Source organism: Ptychodera flava, chromosome 7 (genome assembly GCF_041260155.1).
Source record: "Ptychodera flava strain L36383 chromosome 7, AS_Pfla_20210202, whole genome shotgun sequence".
In the NCBI taxonomy this organism is placed as follows: domain Eukaryota; kingdom Metazoa; phylum Hemichordata; class Enteropneusta; family Ptychoderidae; genus Ptychodera; species Ptychodera flava.
Window position 1 is genome coordinate 22535701 of NC_091934.1, and position 21968 is coordinate 22557668.

The 21968-nt window shown below is 38.1% G+C and overlaps 1 protein-coding gene across 2 annotated transcripts; it reads right to left on the bottom strand.

Annotated features, from left to right (window-relative positions):
- Nucleotides 1-731: 731 nt before the first annotated feature.
- Nucleotides 732-18722, bottom strand: LOC139137039 (carotenoid phi-ring synthase-like). Of its 2 annotated transcripts, XM_070704977.1 has the most exons (7): nucleotides 18515-18722; nucleotides 13870-14025; nucleotides 12771-12923; nucleotides 11917-12039; nucleotides 3690-3838; nucleotides 3351-3436; nucleotides 732-3007 (listed from the first exon to the last, which is right to left on the bottom strand). In XM_070704977.1, the coding sequence occupies exons 1-7, from the start codon at nucleotides 18678-18680 to the stop codon at nucleotides 2401-2403; spliced, it is 1440 nt and encodes a 479-aa protein (XP_070561078.1). In that variant the 5' UTR covers nucleotides 18681-18722; the 3' UTR covers nucleotides 732-2400. The 2 variants fall into 2 exon arrangements, with proteins under 2 accessions (XP_070561078.1, XP_070561079.1); XM_070704978.1 differs by lacking the exon at nucleotides 3690-3838 and having other exon boundaries at nucleotides 2868-3007.
- Nucleotides 18723-21968: the final 3246 nt, after the last annotated feature.

Genomic DNA, 21968 nt, shown 5'->3' on the forward strand with positions numbered 1-21968 from the left:
AACGCTATAGTCGATCACCCTTTATAATCCTTTTTGAATGTAGAAAAATAAATGTCATGGTCTATGGATCAGTTTACTCATCTCCATTAAATTCAAGTTCCGCACGTTATACTTCCCGACTGAAAGATCCGTCGCTCGAGGGTGAGAGGGGGAGCGTAGAGAGCGCCCTCGAGCGACGGATCTTTCAGTCTAGTTATACTTCCTGCTGCAGTGATTTGCAATGGATTGAAAATCTTGTATGGTTAACTTTATCAGGCAGACCCAACCTGTACACTCACACGTGATCGCGTCAGGTACAAGTATCGATTTTACCGGTTTACCCTCCATTGCGTACTATAAATAGATCAACTCAGTCCATCCAAAATAGTGGCCTGCGTAGCAACAAATATATTCATTGTGTCTGATTCAACGCATACCATACCTCAAGTAGGAACAACTCCCTACTCTGGAAGATAAAAACGAGCAGCAAAGTAAAGTTATGTCTTATTCAGGTAAATTTGTCAAATAATCAACCTCTCTTACGGAAATGGGAAAGTTTTACTAAAGAAATATTGGCGCTAATAACATAAAGTCAGTAACGGCAGCTATTTCGGTAGATACCGTTTTACATTCGACTGAATGTACATAGAAGTGAATCATGAATAAACACAGATTAACCGGAAAAGTACGGCTAAGCACTTAGGACAGTTTCCAACAATACAAAACAGACATGCACGGAGACACAGGTCACTAGAAGTCCAAGCGTATGGCTGAAAGCTCTATTCAGTGACCTAGTTATATATCAAGAGCCTTAAATAGTGAATGATCTGGTACCAATACTGTTTCAATTGGAATCCCGTGTCCGTTTGTTTACTTGGCGTCGCCTTTACACTTGAAGTAATTGTTAATACATTACACATCGTCATAAAAATTCTACCTGGAGACTGTTAATGACCAAGTACCAGATAAGATGTATGCTACACATATATTCCGGATGCTATCATAGAGTAGGATTACTGCAAGGTGCAAATTTGTTTACCGTTATTCCGCCAGATTTACGCTAGATTTACATTTGCCAACAAGACATTCTACTCAAGAATTAATGCAGAGAATAGAGAAAGGAAGTGATCATTTTATTGAGGCCGGAGTAATTACATTCTTTGTTTTGCAAATCCCCCCACCCGCCTAGGTCTTTGGAGTTTTCAGGATAAAGCAGTATATTCAAATAGGACTTTACAGTGTAGTTTTTCTGCCAATAAATCTTTGCATCTACAAATTCGATAAAAGGTATACTACAACCTTAGGCCTGCAAGCTTGCAAAATATGAAATGGTAGTGTAAATTATGGAGCTGAAAAATAAATCTGCTTTCTTAAATGGGTATACCCAGATTAAAAATCTTACAATCAAGTGAAAAAACACTTGCGTATACATGTGGCCGCTTACAAGCTTAGCTTTGAAAATAGTTAGTTGACGCAAAACAAAGAAATTTGATTGTTCTGATCTTGATTCAACGAACAGGTGAAAGCGAAATATTAGCAATACCCAGGCACCAATGAAAAATGATCAGTAAAGTGCTTTGCTTAGGGACACATCACTATGTTTGAGTCTGGTACCCTAACCACTGCGCTATTGAGTAATTATAACGGAGAGATAAAAAGTCTCGAACATCGGAGTAGAGTTATAGACGATATCTGTTCGAATCTGCGATTATCATATTAGAAAGATTATCTCTCTGTACCTGAGATAATAGTACCGACAATACTGTTTGGACTTCATGGATATATTGTATGTGACCGTGATCCGTCGCACGTCAGGCAGAATTTATGTCTTCGGGTTTCTGGAAATTAAGATCTAATTTAAAAATTCAGGCTAAAATAGTCAGGTACAAATGGCCTCCGAGTTCATCAAAAAGGGGACAATACTTGTATCTCATAATGTTTCTAAATTATTGTTCAATAAAACGGGGAAATTTTGTTCTTCTCCAGAATGTATGTTTAAATGCAAAGTACTAACCTAATCGACACACTTGAATGACTTCATAAAATATACGATGTGATTTTGGACAAAAATGCTTGTCTTGCCTAAAAATTCAGTCGTCAACGATAACATTGGACATAAAATACTTGCAGACTTTTTAACATACAGTATATTTTACATACGAACAGACTAAGGATTCTGGAAAGGTGCATTATAGGTTAAAGCTAACGAAGCCCTAAATTAAGTTATCTGGATGTGTATCAGAAGCGATATTCAAAGAAAGAGTCCAGGTCCGTAAGATGATGTAACAATTAGAGGCGCTTGCCTCACGTGATCTGCCAGCAGTATCTGATTGGCTGCTTCGCGCCCTGTCGATACAGCCCGTTCCATCAGAGCCGATGGATAGAGAGTGTGCAACCAATCACCGGCCAGCATCAGATTATCTATGCCACACTCAACAGCAAAGCAGAAGTGGGTCTATATTTGTGAGATCCCTTCTCAAAAGAAGGGAAATTTTGAAAAGAGTTGACATGATAAGCAAGGATCGTGAAATTCCTGTCGAATATTTCGGGGTATATTTGTTTAACAGTTGGGACAATTACATCCCAGACTTCATCATCTGGTACGTCGCCATATTTCCATGTATACAGATGAAACTCCATGACAGATCCGCCGGTATCTTCTGCCCACTGTGCAAATTCGTCTTCAAGAAGATGATACTGAGCGATTAAATTTACAGGTGTGTAATCTGGCGTTTGGAGAATCATCGAAGCGCCCTCTATCTGTTTGTCAAACCATACTCTCAGTACTTTGTAGGGAGGGGCAAGACGAAGTCCTGATATCTTATCAACCATTTTTCGAAGTTTTTCAGAAACCAAAGAGTGGGACTTGTACCTCTGTAGAGTGGCTTTAAAAATGTTATGGACGCCGATTAAATCCGTAGCCATTACGACGTAGTCAAATTGATCTTTTCCGTGTCTGCTGTCGCCAGTTATCAATCCCGTTGTGACATTGAAAGTAAAGGACTTAATAGGCGTACTCTTTTGAATCCTGATGAGAGAGAGAGAGAGAGAGAGAGAGAGAGAGAGAGAGAGAGAGAGAGAGAGAGAGATTAAAAAATGTACCTGGCAAATTTGATGTGTGCAATGTTTTCCGAACGAGAAAAGGAACAGTTTTCTAGGAGTACACATAAAAAATGGAGCTATAAAGTTTACACTATAAGGTATTTACGGAGTAGTATAATCTGGTTGTGGTTGTCATGCCAACGAATCCTTGTTTTAAGCAATAACTTGGCGAGAAGTAATTTCGCAGTCAAGATTACATTTTATACCTACACTCAAAGTCTGCACAATCAAGTATACTTTTAACGTTAAAATGCTGTGAGAATACTCACTTGACACCATAAGAACGAAGTTTCTTGAGCCAGGGTTTAATAACGGCTTGATGGTAATTTTTCGTGGTGACTTCGCGATGATTGGCCTGTGACACAGAGGAATATCATCAGAACATGCTAGCTATGGATATTTGGATGGCGAAACAGATCATTTAGTTGTAAATTTCCACGCTCGGATTTTGCACTGACGATTTTGATCGTACGTATACATGAATGGAATGAAGTGTGTTTGTTTGTTTTGATCGGAAATATGATACCAATTTTCGTCCACGCAAACAATGTTGTTTCTTATATCAAGTATATTTAAGTTCTTGCTACCAATATTCGTTTATTTCTTACCTTCGCATCGCTGAGGAAGTACATTTGCATATACATCAACATTTCGGCGGCACTGATCGTTTCTCGTTCATTCAGGGTCACTGACAACGACGGCTGCATGATGATGTCATAGAAAGTCTTGTCGATATTCCTAAAAGTCGCCCATTCCCCTGTACGTTACAAACATTGAAGTTAGTTACTGCTTTCATGTTACTCTGACGTTCAACTACTTTTATGGCGATCATCACGTGTCGGACTGAAACAACTGAGAAGAGATCGAAGTGGTTGTACATCGTGCACGGCCTATAATACATGGTCAACTGAAGCTGAAACTGAGTACAGTATATCGAAGACAACTCTCATAGGACTTTTAGCAGACTAATGCGCAGTTATTGGAAAATATCGAATGATGCAATTTTAGAAAGCAAAATTGTGAATAATTTCCAAAATTGAACTTCATCCACGTACAAGGCGGCGGCAAGTATAACATGCATTGGCATCCTAAATGTAGAAATCAAGCAAGGAGTTTTGTGAATTCTCGCCAGTGACATATGATCTTGCCTTACGAACACGAACTCAACATACGTACTTCTTCAATTTCAGTCACTTTTCTTTGATGTGCTGTTAACAATGTTTGTTTTCGCCCACGAACGAGGATCTGTGTACAGACTTGAAAGTGAATCCAACCTTTGTCTTTTTTTGAAAAAGATAAATTTATTTCAACATAGTCACAAATAAAACAAATCTACATAACTGTGAATGCGTTAAATTACAATCCTTCTTGTGTGAAAAAACAAATAATTAGCTGTTTGATTACAAAGATCATCATATGAATGCATTCAGGATGCATTCTTCTCCTTCAGTCTTACAAGGCTTGAAAACTTTGTGATAAAATCCTCAGTTTTGTTCATCATCTTATAAGTGAAATATAATGTATTCATCCATGAGGAGAGATGACATTTCAATTGCATGACATAGGATTGAAGGGAAACTTTAATCCCATCAAGAGTAACCGAATTTCGAATATTCCAAACTGTATATTTTACAAGGAAGTAATACAGTAAATAATGTCAGATGTTGCATTATTATCATTTCGATTCCTGCAATTGCTAATCTTTTGATATTGATATATTATCAAAGTTGTGGTTTCTGACAAAGAAAGAAATACATTTTGCCAGATTTCTTTAACATATTTACACTCAAATAAGATGTGTTCCAGTGTTTCTTCTTGGCCACAAATATGGCATTTCCCATCACTTAAATTGAAAGTTTTGGCCAAGTTCCTGTGACTAGGCCTCGATGGAAATCTTCCAATTTAAATCATTTACTGAATTGCTGACAATTTCTGTTGAATTAAGACGGCTGAATAGAGTAGCTTTGTAACTGTCAGTAAGACTTAGATTCTCAGCCCATTTTTGACCAATCTGACCTCTGACTGCATGCCATTTCTTATCAACTAATTTCCAATAAAGTGACTTGGTTTTGACCTCACTTTTTGTCAGACCATAATTCTCTAAGTCTGAAATATCATAGTTTTCTTCATTTTGGATGTTTGAAGAATGTATGTAGATCTGGAATAGCATTGAGGAGTGTTTCATACTCTGTTTTGATTTCCTCTTGCACATGTCTATTTGTACCTCCTCTAATTTTTGCAATTATTTCCCATTGTTGAAGCCAGTCATTTCTGTCATCATTCCAGATGTCCCTAAGCCTTAAAATTCCACTCTTTGACCATTTGTCATAAAAGAGGACACTTCCTTCATTCTTAATATTGTCGTTATACCACAGAACTTCTCTAAGAAGATTCTGTTTTGATGTTGGCAGATTCACTCTTAACACAATTGGAACTATTTTGTGATTATAAGATGAACAGTAAAAGTCACAGAATGTGCTCTCTAAGAGAGGGTTTACTCAAAGCATTTAGTAATTATCAATTTTTCTAGTGAAAAACATCAAAACTGTAATTATTGAATTAAATGTTAAAGTAGTATTTAAAAAAATTGTAGTATTTAAAGCCATCTGCTTTTCAAAAATTGTAAATTTATCCTTTTTGACAATTTTTTAAGGATAATTCATCTCATTGATACACATTCTTGAAAATGTCAAGATTAAAGGTCAAAACTTGATGATTGCTGTATTGTTTAGAGGACCTGGATGCATTTGAAGGTTTCGGGATCATATCTGATTGGTTCTTTACTATTTCAAAGTGCCTCTCTAGGCCAGTCCTTAAAAATGTTTAGGGGTCATATCTAAGTGGTCCCTTAAAAAGATTAAGGGACACATCAGGGTGGTCCCCAAAAGTTTCAAGGACTCATCTGGGTGGTCCCTGAAAGTTTCAAGGTCACATTAGGATAGTCCTTGAAAAATTCAGGGGCACCTCAGGTTGGTCCCTGAAAGTTTCAAGGACTCATCCGGGTGGTCCCTGGAAGTTTCAAGGTCACATCAGAGTGGTCTCTAAAAAGATCCAGGGACACATCAGGGTGGTCCTTGAATGTTTCAAAGACTCGTCTTGCAATGGCGGTTTTTGAAAGATTCAAGGTCACATTAGGATAGTCCTTGAAAGATTCGGGGACACCTCAGGTTGGTCTCTGAAAGTTTCAAGGACTCATAGTCTTAGTCATGTTCACGCTACAATCACAGTTGCTGATAACATTGTCGAGATCGGAACAGCACCGTCAGTGTCACTCCACAAAGGACCGTGGTAACAGACATCAAATTCGTCGGAGATATCCAGTATTCCGTTGCTTTCAATGTAGTCCTGTCATTAAATAATTGTTGTACTGGACGTCCTACATTCCTTTTCAGAATCGGCAACCTTTCCCGCTCGGAATTAGTGCAGTAGTCAAAATCCATTCGAACATCACGCTGTTTACACACTCGACTTGAAACAATGCAGAGCCTCACAACAATGTGACCCGTGACCTTTACTATGTAAATTAGCAAGGACCATATTGGTTGGTGTACGATTCAGTGTCTCGCTTAATGAGAAAAGTATCATTGACTACATCTCCAAATTAATCATGAAGACTGTAACATACAACCATAGTATTTTAAATGGTGGGAAAACTTTACAGCATAAAAGAGCAACATGTACCTTACCCGGGACCTTACACAATCGCACAATCCTAGATGCCCCTGTAGGTTAAAATGGAATGTGCCATTATGAACTGATTGTTTGCGAATAATTAATTGTTTACTGTTCAGACCAGCGGCGCGTCGGCCAGTAACAGCATACTTCAACCAGCGAGTAAATTACCATTAATCGTCAAGGCTTGCTCGTCTAAGTCGACTGAAGGTTCAGCCACTGCCCAGTTTATCACATTTATGCCGGGAAGAACATGCCTTGTAGATCTCGTCGCGTGATAAATATGCAAAGACGTGTTTTGAGCCGGCCGACCAGTCACACATGGGAGCGATGAGGACGCTGTGTTAAGCCATTACATAATCTTAGCTTCGACCGTCATGAATATTGACACTGTATGTGCAGGAAGTTGGACCAAATCTTTTCGGTGATTCGTCTGCCTGTCAGCTTTACCAAGTAATGCTTGTGAATGCACAAGCTGACGAGCGAAGGTCACATCAGGATAGTCCTTGAAAGGTTCAGGGTCTCATCTGGGTGGTCCCTGAAAGTTTCGAGGTCACACCAGGATAGTCCTTGAACGATTCAGGGTCACATCTGGGTGGTCCCTGAAAGTTTCAAGGACTCATCTGGGTGGTCCCTGAAAGTTTCAAGGACTCATCCGGGTGGTCCCTGAAAGTTTCGAGGTCACACCAGGATAGTCCTTGAACGATTCAGGGTCACATCTGGGTGGTCCCTGAAAGTTTCAAGGACTCATCTGGGTGGTCCCTGAAAGTTTTAAGGACTCATCTGGGTGGTCCCTGAAAGTTTCAATGTCACATCAGGATAGTCCTTGAAAGATTCAGGGTCACATCTGGGTGGTCCCTAAAAGTTTCAAGGACTTATCTGGGTGGTCCCTGAAAGTTTCAAGGTCATGTCAGTGTGGTCTCTAAAATATTTAGGGTCTCCTCGGAGTGGTCCCTGAAAGCTGCAAAGACATCTCTGCACAGTCCCTAAAGATTCCAGACAAAAACTGTTGGTTTTTGCCGTGATATTTTAAGGTTTCAACAGACAGATGATATTGATTACATTTCTTTGCATCTACCAAAAATAGTTCATTTTTAATAGAAGGGCTGAAATAGTTCAGTGATTTTTAAAAAATTTTCCAGCATTAATTAGCACAAGCACAAGAAAAGGGTAGTTTTATCAAATTTACCAGGTCTCATTTCCTTGTATATGAAATAAATAAATGTACAAGTCATTTTCTTAACATCTACCAATCATTTCAAAGAGAGATCGCCAAAAAACATACACTACAGCAGAAACTGATTTGGGTAGAGGTAGAAGGCCATTTTACCATCGAAAATTTAAAATTTTATCATGCATCGTTCGGTGAGAAAAGCAAATGCCTACAAATCAGCCTTGGAAAGGAAATTTGTATTTTCACTTAAACCTAAACAAAATTGACAAATCAGTTACATTTAATGGGTTCTCCTTTCCTGAGAGTGCGAAAAGCTAGACAAAAATGTAAAATTTGTTGTAGGTGTATTTGATGATTGTGCAATTATCAATAATTTATAAAATTTGCCCTCGTCTTCACACAAAAACACTGTTAGATTCGTGATTTTTAAATAGATTACAACAAATGCTCAAGATCTTATAATCACAAAATAGTTCCATTGTGTTTCTTGTAAGTCTAAGTGACTTCCAGGTATTTAACATATCTCCATACACCATTGGGGTTCGTTTGTTGTTGACTTTGAAATTGAGATGGAGGTAGTGATAATCACTATTAAGTTTATTGTCATAACTCGCTATGAAATATTTTGATAAGCTGGCCCATTTAGGGGTCCCCTTATCTGGATTTTTCTCAAATAGTTTCATAAGCCACTTTAATTGGAGTGCATTAATTTTTTCTTCAATGTCGACAACTTTTTTGCCACAGTCATCATATCTTTGAATGAAAATACCCCTTTTTATAACTTCTCGTTTACCTCTCCAAATAAATTTCCATAATTTACTATTTGCTTCATTAATAATTTCCTTAGGTACGTGATCAAATGATGCCAGGTACCATAGATTTTGATGCAGCCAGCATATTAGCAACTATTGCTCTGCCTTTAAACGACAGATTTCTAGTATTCCAGATCTTAAGGCAATTCGTAAATTTTTCCATCACTGTTTTCCAGTTTTCTCTAGATGTGTTACTGTTTCCAAACCCAACTCCAAGATCTGTAAAACCTTGTTTGAAAAATCGATCCCTTCCACTGAATCAGTGCGGTTTTTAAAACTCCCAGCCCATAAACCTTTGGATTTCTTTTTGTTCAGCTTTGCACCTGTTGCTTTTTCATATTTGTTGAACATTTTCAATGACTGAGTAATGCTTTTCAAATTTCTCAAGTAAAGAGTCGTATCATCTGCAAAACTCTTAATTTTTTCCTCTGTTTGTCTGGTAGTATGAATCCTGATATGCTGTCATCTTTACGAATATTTCGGCTATCACTTCTGCTGCCATGATATACAGTAACGGTGATAAGGGCACCCTTGTCTCACACCCTTCTGAAGTTGAATACTGCGAGAAAGAAAGCCATTACACTTAATTTTGCATGTAGTATTATTATAAAGAATTTTTATCCACTTGATAAAGTCAGTGCCAAAGTTGAATTTGTCAAGGACTTGAAAAAGGAAGTCTCTGTTTAACCTGTCAAAAGCTTTTGTTTGGTCAAGACTTATGACAATAAGAGGTTTATCAGTAAAATTAGCGTATTCAATAATATCTCTAGTAAAGACAATATTATCACCTATCTCCCGCCCGGGGATGTATCCACATTGATCTGGGCTACATATTTTGCCAATTACCTTCCGCACCCTATTAGCAATTACTTTTGCAAGAATCTTATAGTCTACATTGAGGAGACTTATCGGTCTCCAATTGTTTAAGTCTGCCTTATCTCCCTTTTTATAGAGCAAAGAAACTAAACCAAGTTTCTGGCTGTTCGTCAATTCCCCTGAATTAAAGCAAGCGTTAAATGTTTCAATTAGGTCAGACCCTAAAATATGCCAGAAGCATTTATAGAATTCCACTGAAAGGCCATCAGAACCTGGTGACTTATTGTTGGCCATTGACTTTAAAGCGTTAAGAGCTTCTTCTGTGTAATTTGACCTTCACAACTCTGTTTATCTTGATTACTTAAAACAATGTTGGTTTTATCTATTAATTCCCTCTGTAGTAGGGTGTCAACATTTTCTTGTTTGTAAAGATCTTCATAAAATTCTGCTTGTATGTCTAATATAGAATCAATATCAGTGACTATTTTGCCACTCTTGTCTCTAACCTCCTTGAATAGTTTTTCTTTACCTCTCTGTTTTTCTAGATTGAGGAAATATTTTGAAGACTTCTCTCCTTGTTCAACCCATTGGGCCCTTGCTAATTCATATGATTTTAACTGGTTTTTAACCTCTTCAATATCACTTGCGGATTGATCTGATGTCATCATATTGTGCAGCCTTTTTTTCCAACAGATTACGATGTTTCTTATTACTTCTTTTTTTCTGTAAACTATACTTAATGGCCAATTCTCGAAGTTTATCCTTGTGTTTGTCCCACCAAACTGAACTGTCATCAAGAAGAGGTTTTTTCTTTGCCAAAATTTCCAGAGGTTTTCTACTTGGTTTTTGAAATGAGTACATGACAGGTGACTGTTATTGAATTTCCATGTCCCTTTCCCACGTTTTACACCTTCTAAAGATTCCATATCAACTGCAACTGGTTGATGATCTGAAATAACACAAGATAAAATTTCACACTTTTTAACCTCAGTAAACAAGTCACTCGTGAAGAGCCACCGGTCCAGTCTGACTTTTGTCTGATAGTTTTTTTGTCTTTGCAAAGTCTGTGCCACGTGTATTTGAGAAGATGTGGGTGTAATCTTCTCCAAACATCAGTCAGATTGAACTTATTCATCATAGCTTTAATCTCCTGTACACTACTATCATTACACAACCTAGCTGAGGATATCTTATCTTTGGATGTATCTACAACGCAGTTGAAATCACCGCCACATATTATGGAATCTGATTCATGATCTCGTGAGGCTTTTTCAATTTCCTCACTGAGTAAATTGAAATAGTTTTTTCGTTCTTTAACAGAGTTTGGAGCATAGATGTTCAGAAGTAAAATATTAACATTGTCATATTTTAACATAGCAATAATAGTTCGTCTTTCGTGAGCCATTTTAATTACCTTAATGTCAAGTTCGCAATCTTTCTTCCAGAGTATTGTCTGCTGAGAGGCGGGGCCTGCATAGCGCCCTCAACGACGGATTCTCTAGTCTGAGAGTACACAACGTACAAGGCTATTTTAAAGATACATGCGAAATTCATTTAATTTTAACGTTATTAATTTCTTTGCGTTAAGATTACACTTAACTTGATCATACCTCTCACAAAATTATTGATTTTCATTGGTACAGCTGATACGAAATACAAGAATTTTTTGTTGAAACGACCGATGGAACAAGAAGAGACCATGGGATCACTAGCTGAAACTTATGATTTGTTGACTAATGTTCTTTTTACTGTCAACTTCAGTTCTTGTTCTACTCCGATAGCATGTTGAGGTACATGGTGTCAATATGTGTAGACCGCATTGTTATTGTTGGCAAGTGAATTCTGCTCCGGACTAGAATTCAAACGTAAACAATAAGAGGGCATTTTACGCGTATAGACACTGTATTGACGAGCTATAATTGGGTTTCTACGAGCTTTTGGGCAGAGAGTAAGTAAAGCAAGTACTTTTGCTATTTTTGTAAACTCTCTCAGATATCAAAGATGCTGGCTACTTTACAGTTGTATTTCAGAAACTTGTCCTAAAGTACAAGAAAACGTCGAGAAAATTCGAAAATGTACACGTAATGATGACGATTACGTACGCGTGCGCACATCAGCATTGTTTCGCGCGACATCTGATAGTCATGTTACGGAGACATGACAAGAACTGGTCGAACTGTGTTCATGTATAATTAAACTGCTGTAATGATTGTTTTGTTTCTGGTCACTGTGTACGTCACTTACTACCGTAAAGCCCTAACCATAAGAGTAACGATACCTGATGATCAGAAACAAATTATCACCGCATCACTTTCGTCCAATGTCATGGACCAGAAACTAAACACACACACCAATACTTACTGAATGTCATTTCGTCATATTTATCATAAACTGTGTTGTAGTCGAACCAGAGCATATCTGGAATTCCTTGCAATGACTTCAGAGGGTCCGTCAAGTTCATGTTTGGACTGCGGTAGATGATACCTGGAATTAGAGACAGAATTATGCATGGACGAATAAGCTTATCAATTGCACATTTTAGGGTTTATCCAATGTGGGTAATGCAATGTTATTGGGCATCGTACATTGTCACGTGGTATGGCTTGACGAATGGAAATAACTGTCTTGTTGATCAAGCACATGGACTAGTAGATGCAATATAGTAGCTCAAGGTTTTGCCTGTGGTTTTGGGTTGGGCGGCCAAACTAGTTTTACCTTCCGATCCACAACCCCAGGGAAACCTCGAGCTACTGTACCGCAGCTAATGGGCTGAGATATTACGCTTTCTATTATCAGTAGATCTTTCGATAGTGTTCGATATTTTTAAATTTTGCCGCCTTTACCTATCCGTCTTAATATACCATCGTCGTTTTGGTCATTTTATAAATTCGTTATCGTTCTTCTGAAACTTGATAGTTGATAATTGATAATTGGACTGGCAATTAGAAATGATCGGCAGTCGGTCTATCAGACAATGTAAGTAGACAGTACTTGACTGACAGACTGTCAGACAGATTGATCTGATTACTGTCCTATACCGTTATGATATGTATACAATCTCCTCTTCACGGGGTTTCAGCTGTGTTTATTAAGCCTTTGCACCCTAACCCTAAGGTACTCAATGACGTCATCGGACATTTATATCCGAGCCGGGTTTAAATGGGAACATGATACTTATGCAGTACTCTAGACAATTCAAATGTCAATACACTTACCAAGTAAATTCAATGGGTATGGGCCTTTACTGTACAATCTCTCCGGTTTATAGTTCTTGAAGATATAGTCTACTGCACCCCATGGCTTGAAGTTACTGTCTATATCTAATCTTTGACGGATGTCTTTGAAATTGTGATAGTTATTGAACCAGGCTGAAATGTCAAGGTAAAAATTGGTGACTCTTAGTTTTTCTTATGTTTTGCAGCACCAAAACCTCAACAAAAAATAAAAGTTAAAAACACTGGTTCAGAACTAGAAGTCCTCGATTACATAAGACGCTACGATATCACGAAAACGGGCAATATACTGTAAGCAATGAGAGGTCTGAGACCAGACGTCGTATTGACCTTCATATGAAATATACAAACACACATAAGAGACGCATATCATGCCATTTGTAATTTGCTTACCCAACTCGATCAGATGTTTGACTCTGTTGACTAACGAACTCCATCGAGTGATCTTTATCTAAACTTATAAACAAAGCAGGTCACGCATGTACGCTTGGGGGCGTGCGCGGTGGGGGTGTAGGGGGGTCGCCTGTGGATTTTGCACTCTTCCAACAATAATACTTTGAAAGTATTTTCCTGACCTCACCCTACTGAGCGTGATAAACAACTTATCTGTTCGCATGGAAAAGGACAGTTGTTTTTAAACATGGCAGCTTTACATTTAACACTATACAAGTACCAGAGTTGTGACAAAGAAGTGCCATTATTAAAAACCGCAACTGTTACAACAGTTGTAACTTTCGATAATATTTTTTTTTATTTTTTGGCTATATATCAATTGTATTTTGTTGTTCTGCGCCCAAAGCATATAGAGATACACAGTGTCGAGCTTGTCAGCTCAGTAGATGTCTACACAGTACATGTGTGGGCTGCATCAATATTGCTATTCTTGACAACGGTGAATTGTGGTCTGGACTAGAATTCACAGGTAAACAATAACATTGCATTTTACAACTACAGACAATGTGTTCATATCAGCACAGTTGGTGTTTCAACATACTTTGGTTTATGTGCGATTGACTACAAAACAAAAGCAGTCAAAAAGTCATCAAAAGTTACAGCTACCGGCCTTATAAAACAATCTCACCGTGAAAACCATGCTCAACGGAAAACGTTCTGTTGAGTTTCAAAACAGGGCGCGAGAAGAGTTTACCGCCGATACGATCCGAAGATTCCCGAATGGTAACCTTGTATCCACGTTCGGCAAGTTCCAGTGCAGCTGACAGGCCGGCAAGTCCACCACCTGAACGGTAAAACGAATTGTCTGAATTACTACATCGTATGAGAGAACACCGGTAAATCACAAAATACCGACATTTGTATCCAAATATACCATAAAGCGGGTACCGACTGATGTACAAATATAAAAACCCCTGTATCTGTGAATATTCCTATAGTAATATATACCTCTGGAGGTTGTATTTTATGAGCAAAATCGAAAATATAGATATTTTAAGAATATCCAACGCCTTGTACATGTACTTGGTAGCTCAATGGCGAAATGACTGGCCTTGCAGTCAGCGCATAAGCTGTGCCCACAAAATGCAGATTGGACGCGCGCAGTTTTAAAATCAATTTACGCTGAATAATTTCACAAGTGTCATTGTTTTTGAACCAGTCTTCATGGCCTATGGGTCTCAATTATCTTAAGATATATTTATATAGTGTGATGATGTAAGGTTTATTTATTTATTTATTTATTTATTTATTTATCATCAAAATTAATCTAACTTTCTGCATGCAGTCTGACATTTTTCTAGTTGTTACAAAATGTCAGATTCGGAAACGAATCTGAACCCTAAAATTGCAACATTGCTCTAAACTATATGCTTTACAAGCAACTGATCACAACATTTAGCTGTTTTGATTGAGCGAACATTTTCTGATTTTAACAACACTCGAACTCTCTCTATATTCCCTTTGTTAAAGTAGAAAGGAGTATTCTATAGTCGCTGCATGCAATGTTCGGCAATGTAGTTTCCACACTACAGGTTTTACATGAACCTGAAAAAATTGAACATGTTCAAATACATTTTGTAAAACAGTTGTGATTGAAGGAAGGGGTGGAGTTCAACTGGTAATTATTTTGATGTCTGCAGTTATTTTTATAATCGTATATTTCCCATTATTCGCCGTAAAAATTTAAATCTTTGTTTTGTTTACAGGAACGTCAATTTTAAGATTGACCTTGTCACGGCCCATCAATTTTAACGTTTTATGTCTATCCGAGGCGTCTCATATCTTCAAACTAAATTAGAATACCCGGTCACCATATCAACCACAGTTTGTAATTGTTTATATCTGTCATGGGCGATAACTATTTTGTTGTTTTGATATTGATTTGTTTACAGTTCATCCTCTATCCGTTCATCTCTGGTTAAAGAGTATTTGGTGACTGTTTGTTTGAGATTTAAGTTTGCTTTTCGCAGCAGCAAACTTTATAGCTTGTTCTTAGTCGTTTTTATCACTTGTTCCTTTCGATTTGCACATTTTACGTGCATCTAATAATTATTGGGCTTGGCATGGCCGATGTCATTGTAAATAACTAACTTAATAACAAATTGATTATTTGTTTATACTATTGGAACGTGAGAGGTTTTTGAGTTATTGTATAAAACATATGGTCCGTCATCACGATCAAACAGCGCCCTCGAACACCCAAGTTATCTGACTGCCCGTGCATGTTAGTCTGGTTCCCTGACCCATTTCCCCGGTAGAGGGCGTGGGGAAATATAGGGTCAGGTACCGGGTAGCCATCTTGAACAGAATTTTGTTCAAGATGGCGGAGGTTAGTCACCTGACAGAACATGCTACCATAAATATGACTGCTGCCATGAAAACGCCGGTCAAAATTCGACTGGATCAGAATTATGTTCGAACACTGGTATCCGAACCAAAAACATTGGCACACGAGACGGGAAACATAAACTGAAAGGATTAATGCAGAAGAACGGGGAAATAGAGATGATTGAAGGCTGGCTGTGATATCGCAGCGGTACTTGTTGCGTTTATCGAACGCGCTTGGGTCATTGAGGTCATCGCCGACTGTGGCGTGTCCCCAATGACCCGAGCACGTTCGATACACACCACAAGTACTGCTGCGATATCACAGCTAATTGAAAGCAAACTTTGTTGGAACTCTGAACGACGATTGATTTCGATGGATAGAATGGTGTCCGAATTTCATGAAAAATGCCAGGCATCATGTCGACGTTCTAAAAGTATTAAGAGGTGTGCTAAATCACAGTGGCTAAATCATGGAGGTAGAAAGTCTTTCTTTCTACCTCCACAGCTTTGTGGTACAAACAAGAAGTTGGTGTCAAGTGAGCCTGAAAGTGCGAAACCCAAGAAAGATGAGAAAAAAGTTACTAGTGTTACTTTCATCCAATCACAGCTTGTTTTTTTAACCCAATAGCGTCCATGTTTACATTAGCCGGTACCTGACCCTATATTTCCCCACGCCCTCTACCGGGGAAAGGGTCAGGGAACCAAGTTATTGACTGCCCGTGCATGTTATACTGGACCCCGCCTCGTCTGATACCGAACAATGGAACCTAACTAATAGCTTACACAAGATGGTCATTATATAATTCTGTGTAATGAAGTTCATAGGTTACCGATCCAAAACTACACAATCACTTGTGAAAGATGGAACCCGTTTATTGAGAAAACCTGCAGTAATGTTTAACGGGCCGTCATGTTATGACCGGCATTTGTTGTCCTTCGGTGTCATGATATAATTGCAGCAGTTGCAGTAATTGGCATTCGGTGATACTGTGATCGCCGAGTGTACACCTGATAGCTTTCTTTTGACTCATTTAGATAAGTTAAATATTTTAGAAATAGAATAATAACAGAAATAGAAAAGGGCAATAAGGAATGAATTGGAGTACAAAAAGATGACTCACATATTGCAATGATAACGGTATGTGCAACTTGAAATTTGTCTGTCCGTTGTGTGGATTTATTATTGTATGTAGCATAATTTGAGATTATGATAAGCTAAATTAACAATACTGTTTTCCATATATGTATTAGGCTGATGTACTTTTGAGGTTTAAGCTGAGACAAATAACCGTTGTCAGGGTCCTACGATCCACTTTACTGCAATCACGTAAAATGCATAATAAATTTGAGGTGTCGCTCCAAACTTGTGCATCAGAAGTCAGATTTAGATAAGCTGGGCTGTTTATTGCTAGCATTTTGGGCTGTAAAGTTCAATTCAATCTTTTACAATCGCAAATAATTACCGCCTCGTACGCATTGCTCTCATCCAACATGAAAAGCCAATTATTCTGCTTTAGCGAACATATTCTAGCAATGTATTGGTACAGCTTTTGTTTAGAACCACTGCATAATATGTTTCTGTGAAGGCGGGCCTACGGTAGTTAAGAAGTGAATGTGCCAATTACAAGATAAGATTCAACATTTCTAAACAATTTACATAATCACACGGTGATTTCAATACACCATGTCATATAATAAGCGCATCGCCGTGTGTGACTACTTGTAGCGATAACGCTAAATCGTTCTTAATTTAATTCAAAAATAAGGAATTGTTTCAAATTCAATCTTAAATGTGCACAGGATCTTTTCTCTCGTGACTTAAATTTGCTAAGAATTTAGATGGTATTCTCAATGGCTATGAACAAACGCGTGACCTCTCTCACATGTACACAGCTATCGGTCGGTTAGCTGCAAGTTTTGATGTACTTTCAGTTTGCTTTTGAAATTCTTGTTCCAATCCCATGTCCAAATTGTAACTCTTCAACTTGTGAACACAAGCTCAAGGGATATCTAATGTTGAATTTCAGTGTGGACATCAATTTATTCATCAAAATAGCAGTTGTCTTCACGGGTCATACAGGGTTCCAACTTGTTGATAAGCTGAATATTTATTTATGATATGGAGTAGATAACGTGACTAGAATTGTGGAAAAATATGTTAAAAAGTTTGTTTTAGTTTGTAAATAGTATTTTAGCACAGAAAAAAGATTATAAATTAATATACCATCAAGTTCTTACACGCATTGAGCTCTAATATCATAAAACACACCAGGCAACACAAACACAGATTTCACCCTTATTGTCAATTTGTAATTGTCTTTGTATCGTTCCGAGTCGTGTTACGAAGAAACGATTTTACAGCTGAAGATCATAATATTGAGTTCCGGTCGCCGGAACTTATAAACTGTTGATTATTGGTGGTTGTTTCACAATGAAATGTCTGCAGATTCCAACTTTTATTTTTGTCCAATCATATTATGACGTAATTCTTCGTCGTAATGTCATGTCATATTATATGTCAAACAAGATTTATGGACGTTATGAATTAATTATGTGACGAATGTTATATGCTTCTCAGCAGGTAACTTGTTCGTAAGACACTGCATTTGTTTTGTAAACAACGAAAGAAATCAATATCTCGGCAAACCACTTGTTGTAGTTACACTTTGCGGTTCTGTGTGCAGAACATTACATAACATCTCAATCCACTTCATGCTGATCTTGTGCCTAGATTTCAGCTGTGCACTATACATACTGGCTCACGGAACCTCGAATCAGTGTAGGGACAGTGTCATGAAAACAGGATAAAGGTGATTCTATAGCTGATTCGAGTCTTTGTGTACCGGCCTATCCACAATGTAGCAATCCAAGGGTAGCATTGTGCAATACACTGTCGATACACATGAGAGTTAAAAAGTCGTTTTCGGACGGTAGAACTGTCTTACCTGCGACCAGGACACGTTTCGTGATTCCCTTAGGCAGTCTGGCCGGGTCGTCAGGGTTGACCGGAGGTATGTGTCTCGGTGCATGGGGAAGGGCACTTACTGTCATTGATACAAGTGAGATATGTAAACAACAGAAGACCACGAAGACACTGACTGGTTGCGACATCTTACAATGTCAGTGCACTCTCCCAACGAGATGTAACCTGTCCTTCAGTTACCCATAATTCAATGGTTTATTTACCCCTAGATATTGCTTAATGAAGACGGGCAAATCAGTTGTCTGTTTACCGTATTTAATAAAGGGTTGCAAAATAAATAAAATTTAAGTAACGGTCTCTGATAATTACAGCTGTGGGTTTATTGTATCATTTGGGAAGACGCTGCTATTACTTGGCATCTCGACATTGTCAGTCGCTGGACAGGTGCAAGAGGTACCTAACTCATTTGTCGGCGAAAAACGAGCTTTTTTGCATTTTTTAGTGTCTGCGTTAACATGTGTAATTAGAGCAAATAAAAAACATCAAATATGCATGGAAACTCATGGAGTAAAATCAGTGTTAAAACATTCACGAAGAAAAGTCAAAAGTTACAGGGTTTTCATACTTTTTACCTCTCAGTGCCAAAATCTTCAAAATTTGAGTTTAAACCGTCAAACTGAAAGCGAGGCTGAGAAACAAATGATATCTGACAAAATTTAAACTTTTAAAGTTCTTGTAGGTACCGTTCGGAAACCTGGACAAACACAATTAAGAGACAGGGAGGTTTGAGAAAATATTTTTTCATCGGCCGAAATTTTTAGAGCTTACCGATATTTTTCTTCGTTCAGCTGAGGCAAATGCGATTGATATGATTACAGTTTCGCCATTAGTAGGAGTTGTATGTAACAGGATCAACATGTCATGGATATTTCCAGTAGTGAATGAAGTATAATATAAAGGAATATTGGACTCATGCATGCGTAAGCAAATAATTAGAGGGTTCGTTTTGCAAATGAGCTAGGAGGCTCAAACTTTCTGCAATACGGCGCTCGAAAAAATACCTGTTGATGATGATTAGTAAACTTGCCGAGCACAAGGAAACAAAATTCAATCTCGTATCAAACGTGTCAATTTTGTTCCTCGTGAGAGAGATGCAGAAATTTGACTTTGCGAAGGGGTCGCCCAGTTTCATGTGTGGGCTCTATTAGTCCTATATACACAGTACAGTACATTGTCAGTTTGAGCGGAGAGAGAGAGAGAGAGAGAGAGAGAGAGAGAGAGAGAGAGAGAGAGAGAGAGAGAGAGAGAGAGAGAGAGAGAGAGAGAGAGAGATGTAATGGTATGGTATGGAATGGTAATGAATTCACCGATTACTATAGCAACAGAGAAAGTTAAATGCCACCTCAAAGTTTGTGTCACGTTTTACTGTCTTACCGCAATAATTGGTGAGTGTCCTCTTTCTGGCAAGGTTGCCTGGTTGATTTGGCCTGCCGTGGGCTTTTTAGACAGTCTCTACATTTCAACCATCAGTACGGAAACACGAATGGAAATTAAGGGGTTTTTTTACTGACAGAAAATGTACACACAAAGTGAACTAATAGTCTTTTACGATTTGGAGTTTCTTTCCAAAGAACAGGAAATCAGGAAAGTTTGCTGAATCACTGATACTCCTTGAACTCTACTCATACTGAAGTCCGTTTAGGTTCACGGTGATTGACCTATAACTAGGCCCATAACTAATAAGAGTCCGCAATTATTAAATACATAAGAATAAATAAATGTTGATATAAAGAGTAAATAATTCTTGCCTTGTAACAGAGCAATACATAAAACAACTCGTGTGACCTTGCCAATATTTTTAAACTAAATTCTATTTATCACGTTTCCGATTTGACATACTTTTTAGTATGTTTTGCTGAGTGGACGATGGTTGTCCCTGGGACGGCAATCATGATGTGGCACAAGGTGTGGATGTGTGAATGGTTGAGTCCTTATCGAATACAGGTCGATTCCGGAGACGATAGAACGGGCAAGGACGACGGAACAGCAAGTTAAAGTTAAATTCTATATAGTAAAGGGCGACTTCATAAAATTAGCTAAACTTAATTTAATAACTTCCCCCAACCTCATCCATCAGAAGAAACTTAACTGACTGAAATCGAACCCATCGCCAGTCTCTTTCTGTGTCAAGTGAAGAGAATGATGGACTATTTTAGGTTTATATTGAATATTAAAATATTATTATATCTTCGATGCACAGAAGTAATGTCATGTTCTTTTGTAAATCAAACTAGCGGAATAAAATATTGAACAAATTCAAGTTTCTATTTGCTGGATGTTGTATACGATTTTTGTCCAAAAGTCCATTGCGTAAGAATCTCGCTGAATCCGGTCAAAATAACTCACAAAGTCACTCTACACTCCAGAGAACACCGCTCCTTTCGTATTGTCAATTTACAGTGGGCAATTACAGGGTAACACATAAGTATCCATCACAGCTGATTACGAAAAAGGATATTCACATGCTGTTGCTTGACGGGCAAGCAATTTTTGATTATCATCGGAAGGAAAATTTTCTCTTCCGCTTTAAGCAGTCAACTTGGTAAAAGGTCACCGTATTCGGCTTTTTAGGTGTCGATTGGGAGGGTATAGGATCATGTTGTGGGCAGAGGGTAATGGGCTATTGAGATGGGAGAGGCAAGTCCGGAGTTTACTTGTACCATACGCGACGTTCGAGCCTTGAAACAAAGGGGTGGGAGAGAGAATGTTCAAATCGCGAGCAGTTGCTAACGACTTTGTTCACAATACCCTAGGATAGTGTATTTTCATGTGAAGTACCTTTTGTTAAAACTGTTCAAAACCGTCCAGCTGGCTGCTCCTACACAGCAGCACCATCATACAACCTCCTCACTTGTTCTATCGAATTGGAACTCAGCAAAGAAGTCAGCGATCAATACCACTCGGCTTCATATATTGGTATGAGAAGTGCATCAAAATATTGTTCTCGATGACCACAAAGGTCAACAGTTCACGTTTTGAAGAGACGACTGGGTCCAGAGCGCTTCCAAGTGCGTCTGAACAAAAATGCAACTTCTCTTACTTTCGATCAAAAATGCGAATTTCTCCAGGCCTTCATTTCCCGCTTTGATTCCACCAGGTATTAAGGTAGTATGCGCCTCGAAAGTGAAAGAATTCAACTTTTGCTCAAACTTTCCTGAATTAAACTTTCAATCATTCTCTTTCAAATCAAGATGGAAAATCACGGGTCACTGTGCACTTTTTGAACTAGAAAAACAAATTAATTGACATTTACCGATATTTGAAATTCAAAATGGCCGTCATCCCTGTGTTAACTCTATGGGTGAAAATGAAATCTTCGATTTTCAAAAACTTATGAAGGTGACAAGTTTTTTAGTACTAAAACGAGTTCCAAAATGTATTGTAAAAATTTGAGAGTCCGAATATCTGCCCCGAGG

What these genes read in the sequence shown, in the direction of transcription:
- LOC139137039 (XM_070704977.1), bottom strand. Translation starts at nt 18,680, where the DNA reads ATGTCGCAACCAGTCAGTGTCTTCGTGGTCTTCTGTTGTTTACATATC. An exon ending in ATATGACGAAATGACATTCA is followed by an intron (nt 3,839 to 11,916) that starts GTAAGTATTGGT and finishes TGTAACGTACAG; the next exon opens with GGGAATGGGCGACTTTTAGG. An exon ending in ACTTCCTCAGCGATGCGAAG is followed by an intron (nt 3,437 to 3,689) that starts GTAAGAAATAAA and finishes TCTGTGTCACAG; the next exon opens with GCCAATCATCGCGAAGTCAC.